Genomic DNA, 9687 nt, shown 5'->3' on the forward strand with positions numbered 1-9687 from the left:
AGTGTGATATTTAGTATTGATATTAGATACCTAACATTTACAGTATTACTCCAATTCATTATTGACGTAATGGTGCCATTGTTAGCATTGGTAAGTTCCGCCGGCTAGGTGTTGTGTGCTGTGCAAAGCAGTTGTTCGACCTCACGTATATGTTTATCCTTGTATTGCTAACTCCGAGTAGGTTTCATCTGTTACTTTAGAGTTGGGCGTATGGAAGTCGGCGGGTGAGACAACGGTCTGAAGATCAAGGCTGAGTCTATATGCGCATTGTGGGATATCAGTGGAATGCTAAGTGTTTGAGCAAACCCCCTTGTTTGAGGAATGACTTGGCCGCTGAGAAAGCTATTCAGGCTGAAGCGATAGATGTGACCGGTGACCAAACGATCATGTAGGGATAATAGTGTGCTCCAGACACCTTATATCGAATGGCTTTTTCAGTTTACCTAGAGTCTAGCCAGACGGTCGTTTTCACTTGGCACCGTCAGAACACGAGGTCAGCTGAGAAACGCCTGTAACCAAGTTACTTGCATCATAAGCGGAACGTTGTCCATCAATAAATCTACCGACCACTTTCCTAACTTCTCAACAAAGACTTCTCCGTAGGTTCCCAGCATTCTCAAAATCACTAAGCTACCAAATACAGCACTGGGCTGCCGAGCCACTTAAAGGCGTTTACTTAGTTCGGTATTGTTGTATTAGGTTCCAAAGAAACCAATGCTGTTCACAACCTAAAACTTCAACCGTACTGCTCCTATGAGACCACAAACGCCCAACATAGATGATGGTCTAATGCAGTCTAAAGAATGAAGTGACCTGAACAGCATCAAGCTGGTATACGGGTTTGATTCAGACAGATAAAGGCACCGCAGCATCCAGCCAAGCGACAAAACCGCCATACCTCAGTAATGGTTCGTCACAAACCAAGTAATGTTTTCAGAATGAAAAATCGCCTGCGTGGAACAGTACTCCCTTATACAGTAAACACTCTGGGTTCGTTGGAACCACGGCCCTATGGACTACCTGTTTCACTGAGATCCGTTTCGAAGAAACGCATTCTCAGAACTGTACAAAATTATTCACTTGCCGAATAGCCGGTTTCCTATCAGAGAAAACATAACAACTTGAGTAACCTATGCCATCGAACCGTCACATAATTGGTCTTCTCCTAAATACTTCCAATTCCCGATCGGACTACATCCAGGGCTTTTCAAGCTGAATTTGACTTGACCTAGACGGTGACACATACACACCACCTGTTCGAATATCGCAACTGACATAAGGAATGATGGTTAAAAAGTTGGAAGATAGGATGAATGAGTGCAACATTTATCGAATCCTCAATAATTATATTTGAGTGGGCCATCGTGATATATTATATCATTTTTGGGTTATTATTCGAGCTCAGCTGCATGGCACCGATTCATGATAACCTACGTAATCAACAGATGTGATTTGAGAAATATAAGAAGCCAAGCCATTCCTTCAAGCGAAACAAACAAACAAATACCTCCTGCCAAATAAAAAAGCATCACACAGCAAACGACACGTGACGAGAGAACACTAGGGAAACCAAACATGGAAGCTAAGGATTTATTTGTTGAACGTGTAGACAATCGAAGGAAGACGGTAAGATCCGATTAGAATAAGCACATAAGTGAAATAGTAACGCTGCACAGGTGAGGTAAAATGAACCTTTAAATGTATAAAAAAGGCAACAGTTAAATAAGGAGAAAATAAAATGACCATGAGCAGCTGATATGTCTGGTGGTTCGCATGATATGTTTGCGGTCAAGGAGAACGCGATACCGTTTTCTCCCAAAATCAAATGTACAGAGTGATTAGCCATGCACAAGCCGGTAAAAGAGAAGAAATAATTGAAAAAACAACTAAGACCGAAAACTGAATTGAATCAAAAGTCAATAACAGCATGATTGTACACGAAACGAATGGAATGACGCGGGTAAAAGAGATGTTAAATCCCTGGGTAATTTGGCATAAGAGATGGATCCAAAGCCCGATACTGATGATGCATATCACGTGCAAGATTGTTAGCGTCGATTTGTGAAACTGCATCTGCGAGATCTTTTCGAAACCTATGAAGTGGCAAGGCGAGAACAGGAATTAGCATCCGCCATGTTTTGTCAGGTGATGAGAAATGGCACTGAACAGTGTGGTACGTTTTAAAAGGACCCATGGTTCTCACCAGCCCATTTCCGCATGGTTGTAGCGCTAAAATATACGACGAGAAAAACCTGAACACAACAGTTCAATCCATAGATAACAAGCACACCTGTAAGACTGGGCGTCCGGTTCAATGCATGTACCCCTAAAACATTTGTTACACTATTCTCTTCGTCCTAGAATTGTCACTGGAACTGGCAATGTACCGCAAAACTTGCAGGCCGATCGCCCAGCAGAGCAACTAACACCAGATCACCAACCCATTGCCAGGAAAGTGTCGGTGGCATTCAAATAACTAGAGTAATTTGTGGGTAGTATGGTGAGTTTCGGCTAACACGATCGATATTTCGCCCCGTAAGGGAAGTCGGTCGATGCCGAAAGCCACAGAACACTGAAAAGCTGTTTCATCCAAATTTGGAACCATCACGGATCTCTAGAAGGATTTGAAACCACAACTTTCCGGCTACTGCTTGAGAGTTTGTCACCCGGGGCGCAAGTCAACAAGCGGCCACAGGAAATGGATTCCATCACTGAAGGGTGAGTGATACCATATCCTGTCTAGGTGGGAGCGAATCGCGCAGCTGCTGAGTCACTCGTAGCCAAAACCCGTTTAGTTTTCAACTACTAGCCGGCAAGTCGCGGAGATTTGTGAGATACACCCTGCGGATTATCCTCAATAAGGGTAGTGCCTCTCGACCATTCGGCAAGAATTGACTCCAGTTACAGAACTACATTTCGATTCTAACTGAAGTTATTTTCCATTGTGCAGTGTGGCAAGCGGTAGCAACATTGACTTTAGTTTGCACGTCGCTGCTTGAATACGACCAACAAATGAGATAATCTTGAGACCCGGGTCCCAAGATTTATTAAGGTCGGTGCCGACCATCGAATCGTGCAGAAAGCCCAACATCATGAGTCGGCTCCTCAGCTGTTGGATTGGACTCATCTGGATACACTAGAATAATGAATGGCTTATAACTGTTCTGGGTTGTGCTTTTCAGAAACTCAGTGTGAAATAAGATAGCACAATCTACAGCTTTTCCAAAATGGGACAAATAATCTGGAGTAACCATCAGCTAAAGCATACGGGCAAACGTGAGGCCTCTGCTACTCCATGAGAGCACCGATATCAGGTGGAAGAGCAGATAGTGCACATCGAGAATTGCGAAATTTGAGTATGACAGTATTGTGTTACCAAGTTATTGGTTAGCCTTAGTTAAACGCAACAGAGTAGCTGAAAAACACGCGTAATCTTCCCATACACCAAGCGACGAGATTATAGGACCGCCAATCATTTCCACGGTAATTCGATGCAGTTAGGTGACACAAAGCCAGCAGGTGACATCAAATTCAGAGTTTAGGCGAATATTAATTTGACCAAATCACGTAAAAACACTAACAGGTGAAAACAGGGTGAGGTAAAATCACTGCACCGTCACGGTATACCATCTCATTTTGAAGATATTTCGAATCATTTAGCTCGACCAAAAAAGACTCTTGTCTTAGCTTTGCTCAGGTGTTTTGAGGATATCTACCACCAACTCGGTTTTCGGGCTCTCCGCGTGAACATCTTCACGCATTTGCCGGGTTAGTATACTAACGTGGGTTTCACTCGAATAGTAATCGGAATTACAAGTTGGTCCGACAGATTCAGGAGCTTTTGATGACGTGAAAGACGCGATCCACCGCTTCGTTGTGTTCAAATTCCCCACCCCAGCAATCTGCTCGTGGCAGCAAAGGACAATATTAAACTCGACGTCCGGACATACGTTGGATCACTCGTTCATTCAAAATTCCCAAGCCTATGCTCCGTCTGAAAGGTGTGCGTGATTAGTCATCCGAGGCTGCAAACTCAAGTAAAACAAGTCAGAAAAAAGCTCCAATTCACAAAATGTGCTCGCTAACATTTTGACCACAAGTTTTCACGTTTAACCCAGAACGGATGTGGGCCGAACCTCTAGCTATTAGCTAGGTACTAGCTAGCTATTAGCTGGCTATTAGCCAGTGACCTGTCAAATGCAGCGATGGGGTTGCCTTCCAGCTGGATCGTTCTGACCTCAAACTTGCACAGCCAGAAAGGCAGGAGGCGGGAACTGAGTCATAGACAATCAACTGACCACAATGGTGGCAGCGATATTCATTCACATCCGCCCACCCACTCACCCACCCACCACGCACCCCACACACAGTCAGCAGTCATATCAAATCAAGTCGGTAGAGATTCTACCATACAAACGGGCGTGCGCGTGCACGTGCGCGCGCACACACACACAAACACATAACAGTGATCTGCAAGTTACTAATAACCGATGGTATCCGAGCTGACATGTCATAATTCAACGGTGCGTTCTTTTAGTGTGCAAGTCGCTTTGGTTACGTTATACCTAGAAAAAGGCTAGCTAAAGTACTCGAGGAGTCGAACACAATATCCAGCAAGCCTACTACCACCAGCCACATGGTACTTAGTCTCTCAAAAAACAAGGCCACTAGGTATTTGCGTAAACTCACTCTTCCAGTATGGCGACTGCCTTCGGTTTGAAGATGTAATCCGACTCATACTTGCCTAGGACTGACTGTTGAACCCGACTGGCCAGGCGTGTGTAGAGGACTACTTCAACTGTCATTTGACGGTTAGGCAATGAGGTGATAACCTCATTCATCCCCCTGGTTGTTGAATGACTTGCCACACTCCCAGGGGCATTGCTCATCATACTCGCTTCTAAAACCAGAAGTTCAAGAGAAGTGGACAAATGAGAAGCCGTTTCATTGACATTCTACAAGAACAAATCAAACTGAAGAACAGGAACCCAAGGAGAGTCGATGGCCTAACAGATAAGTAACGTTGGGCATCTCATCCTATACATTCCGACAATGTTGGTAGCTCACTATGTTGCAAAACAGATCCCTCCATTAGGCGAGAACAATGAAAGCTCTTCGAGAAATACACTCATATGTACACTTACTTGAAAGACCCAAAGGAATCCCAGCTGAATCTCTGGTTTATGAAAATCTTCGATTAAATGCGCTGCACAAAGGCCACCTCATGCTTCAACTGCTACGACATTCGAGTAGTGTTCCACCAAGAAAACATACTGTGATATCCCAAATATCACACCAAATGAAACATGAGGCGGCCTTCCTGTAGCACATTCACTTGAAGATTATCATGAGCGAGGAATTCAGCGACAGTTTAGCTGAGCCACTGCTAAAAGCAAATAAGTGTGCAAAAGAGTATATTTTGCGACTTCCATCCAATCTGGGTTCAAGCAGAACCTAAGATTGACAGAAAATTGGGGACTGCATCTATCTGATGAACCCTAGGGAAAGCGAAACCAGTCGTGGGCTGTCAACGAGATTTCAACAACCTTATGAGTGGTGTTCCTTCAAGACGGTTGTTCATCATTCCGACGAAGTGCCTAGAACACATTCGCGTCCGTCATCTTTGCGTGCAAAATACATGTAAGATGATTTCCGTGTCACTCGAGTAAAGTAATGAGACATGCTGAAAGAAATGACTCAAGAATGTAACCAATACTCCTTTTTGAATTATCGACCAACAAGAGAAGGAAATAATACAAGTGAGTTATTAACTGCATGGCATTCAACATCCCACAACAGGTTAAAAAAGAGCAGTCTTATGAAATACACGTTGCCTACCTGAAACTCCTGGGTCTGATGGAGGTGAACCAAACAAACTGAGAGGATAGTGGGCTGGAAAACCATATTCGTCGAACATGGGCAGGCGTAGAGCAGATCCGGCCACAATAATGGCAAGGTATAAGATCCCCACTAGAAACTTCCCCGTCTCATCCATGGTGACTAGGCCAAAGACCTCTTCCGGTGGATCACCCATCTAAGCGTTCGAAGGGTTGAAAGTGTAAAATAACAGATTTACGTTCACAGTACTACAAAAGGAATCCAAAGCAGAACCAAATTTAATGATATATTGGACTGTGAACAGACGGGACGGCTATTCAGTCTACGGAAAACGCCTATAAATGTGAATTGACGAAAAGCTCTGAAGTTAAGCAGCTCCTTAGTCACATAGAACCAGAAATTAATTGGTTAAATACGTGGTTTTCGCAGAGAGTCCTTCAGCAAATGTCTGGCAATTGGTTCAAATCTTGCTCGAGCAGCACTTGGCTAGAGAGTTGAACCATGAATTCACATGCCCGACAGATCCATTAGGGTTTGTGGATGTTCCAACAACACACACAAGCAAAGCTGATTTCACGGACAAATTAACAGTAAATACTGTGCATGAAATAAGGTCCAGACCGAAATCAAGCAGTCTGTGGTGCCGAACTCGTGACAGTGTCACTGCCCGGATTGTGTGCGCACACCCTCAGCGATCCCATTGCAGCTCCGTTCGATCAGCGTTACACTAGAGGAAAGTGCCTAATTGATGAAGAGCGGCGAGAGCCAAGATAACTTCTCTGTGAGAGAAAAGAACTTTGAAACATCGACATGCTTGTTTGCACATCCGTACCAAGAATCTATAAGTAGCTCAGAAGAGGGATTTCACAAGATGAGTGTAACCCCCCATCCGAGAGGTCGTCACACGAGGTGCCAGCCAACACGTGTTTGAAAGTATAAGCTTATCGAGTAAAATCCCACGTTTGCGTACTGAAAATTGCGTTTCATATTGTCCGCTGTAACGCAAATTTTGCATTCGGTTTCATGAGAACTTGACAGAAGGGCTAAAACTGTATGCCAAACACTTTTAGGTTGTACACATGTCTATGTATTAATCAAGGTCTGCTGTTACATCTCTTCTTTGGCGGACACCAGTAACTAGCGATTTTTAGTCAGGCTTGTACATGACTATCCAGTTCATACGCCTGGGCAAAAGAAACCCATCATCACTACCGGTCTGAACAGATTTTACATGCGGCCGCTCTTCTCCATAACCGGCCTGTGTAAGTATACTGACATGGCTTGGATAACATCATCGCATTCCAGAGAGCTCACGTGCAACTACGAGCCGGTTAGACGGTTCAGGAAGCATTCTCTTTTCTCCTGATGTTTCCAAATACCAAGGTGTTATTTTCTTCCCCACGTTAAGTCATCATCATCATCATTGTCAACTGTAATAACGCGTAATGTAATAATCAAGCAGTCTGTGGTGCCGAACTCGTGACAGTGTCACTGCCCGGATTGTGTGCGCACACCCTCAGCGATCCCATTGCAGCTCCGTTCGATCAGCGTTACACTAGAGGAAAGTGCCTAATTGATGAAGAGCGGCGAGAGCCAAGATAACTTCTCTGTGAGAGAAAAGAACTTTGAAACATCGACATGCTTGTTTGCACATCCGTACCAAGAATCTATAAGTAGCTCAGAAGAGGGATTTCACAAGATGAGTGTAACCCCCCATCCGAGAGGTCGTCACACGAGGTGCCAGCCAACACGTGTTTGAAAGTATAAGCTTATCGAGTAAAATCCCACGTTTGCGTACTGAAAATTGCGTTTCATATTGTCCGCTGTAACGCAAATTTTGCATTCGGTTTCATGAGAACTTGACAGAAGGGCTAAAACTGTATGCCAAACACTTTTAGGTTGTACACATGTCTATGTATTAATCAAGGTCTGCTGTTACATCTCTTCTTTGGCGGACACCAGTAACTAGCGATTTTTAGTCAGGCTTGTACATGACTATCCAGTTCATACGCCTGGGCAAAAGAAACCCATCATCACTACCGGTCTGAACAGATTTTACATGCGGCCGCTCTTCTCCATAACCGGCCTGTGTAAGTATACTGACATGGCTTGGATAACATCATCGCATTCCAGAGAGCTCACGTGCAACTACGAGCCGGTTAGACGGTTCAGAAAGCATTCTCTTTTCTCCTGATGTTTCCAAATACCAAGGTGTTATTTTCTTCCCCACGTTAAGTCATCATCATCATCATTGTCAACTGTAATAACGCGTAATTGTCGTACAGTGGTTGTACCTGCCACAGTTTCGTTCACCGATGATTTGGAGTGGTGGGGTAGGTAGCTGTGCATTGAAGGCGAGCTGATAAATTAGCGCGTGGGTGTGATTCAGATATTGTTTGCAGCTGACGATCGCTTATGGCTGATCACGTTTGCCTTCCAAGAACCACTGACGTGAAATGACTCGGGATCATCTTGACGAATAACTTCAGCTAGTTACCTCACGTTCAAACCAAAGTCCGGTGACGTTCCTTTATGAAATTATAACTGGTGATATCCATCCCCGTCCCATTCGTAAATTCGCTGTTGAATGTGGTTCCTCCCATCGGGCATATAAAGCATTTTTACACCTGTAGTAACTTGATAAGACTGTCAATATTCTCCTTAGCTCACTTTACTTCAGGTCACGCATGAATCGGGCCATGATACCTAGAACGATTGGGTAGCTGAGTTTGAAAGCATTCAGAACCTTACATGTACAAATGCCCTCTCGAACGGTTCGTTACCTAGATCTCCAAGTGCTGCCTAGTCTTTCATGCTCAGTCGTTCCTCCAAACATGCGTAACAATCCAAGACTTCCATGCCGTTGTTGTGCTTTCACCAAAACGTCAGCTCATGGTGTAAATCCGCAAAGAATTCGTGTCAACTACTTGGTGCAGTACGTCAAGGTAGTTAGACTTGGTGGAAGCATGCACAGCGCCATTTCATGTGACCCACTGGTGGAGAGATGAGTCTTGTATGGTACTAGGGAAGCGCACACTACTTTGAATGGTAAATGGGTCTAACCTGGCAGATGTCCCAGCGCAAGCATTCAGCTAACTTCCTTGAAGGTAGATAAACATGGGAGTGAATACAGAGGGTTAACCAAACGGCCCAGTAACGGAGGATAAGAAATAAGAGGTCGGTGAATTACAGCAACTAACTAAACTGATCCCAGTGGAAAGCACGCCAACAATTCGTAGATGGACTGCATAGCCAAAAGGTGCATGTCGTTGTCTGATGGGCTAGTGTTTCGTGAGGTTCGCAGGTCAATCTCACTAACGGTCGTTTAATATGGCATGAAGCTCCGATCTGCCTCCTCACTGCTGTCGGAAGGTGTATACATTTTGGTCTTGTTCATTCCCCCTAAGGACAAAGGGCTTCTCTGAACTGAGTCCCCACCCTTTACTCCCTCTTTGCTAGGGCATTGCTACCTATGGTTGCATGACAGCTAAGCACTAGTGTTTACTACATGCATATTGAGGTCGATGATGATAAACAAAATAAACAGGTACTCACTTTCGTAGCGCTGCCTGGAACACCTAGTAAGCCTAAGCCACCCTCTTCCATTGGGCTTGCGATTTCGTTTCGCCACAACTGTAATTCTCCATCCTGTAGGAGGTCCTCGGTTCCACCTACGTGAACACAAAATGGAAGAAATAGGAAGCATAACAATGAAGTATAACGGAGGAGACGCTGGAGCACGAAGTAGGTTTATAACGGACAAATCTAAAACAAATATTAATCAGGACAGTTGAATTTGGCCATCCAGTTCAACCACAAGTATATCGCTCACGGCTGCCGCAGTCAGTT

General features: G+C 44.4%; 1 protein-coding gene across 1 annotated transcript in view; it reads right to left on the reverse strand.

Moving 5' to 3' along the window:
• Nucleotides 1-1582: 1582 nt before the first annotated feature.
• The window catches only part of T265_15039 (hypothetical protein), a gene marked incomplete at both ends in the record, with an annotated part of 31464 nt that continues 23359 nt past the window's right edge, over nucleotides 1583-9687 (reverse strand). The window contains 4 exons of the mRNA XM_009176324.1: nucleotides 1583-2093; nucleotides 4690-4900; nucleotides 5839-6034; nucleotides 9394-9509. Coding sequence (XP_009174588.1) covers nucleotides 1973-2093; nucleotides 4690-4900; nucleotides 5839-6034; nucleotides 9394-9509 — 644 coding nt within the window. The remainder of the gene's footprint in view (nucleotides 2094-4689; nucleotides 4901-5838; nucleotides 6035-9393; nucleotides 9510-9687) is intronic.

This window comes from Opisthorchis viverrini (assembly GCF_000715545.1).
Source record: "Opisthorchis viverrini unplaced genomic scaffold opera_v5_324, whole genome shotgun sequence".
Classification (NCBI taxonomy): Eukaryota; Metazoa; Platyhelminthes; class Trematoda; order Opisthorchiida; family Opisthorchiidae; genus Opisthorchis; species Opisthorchis viverrini.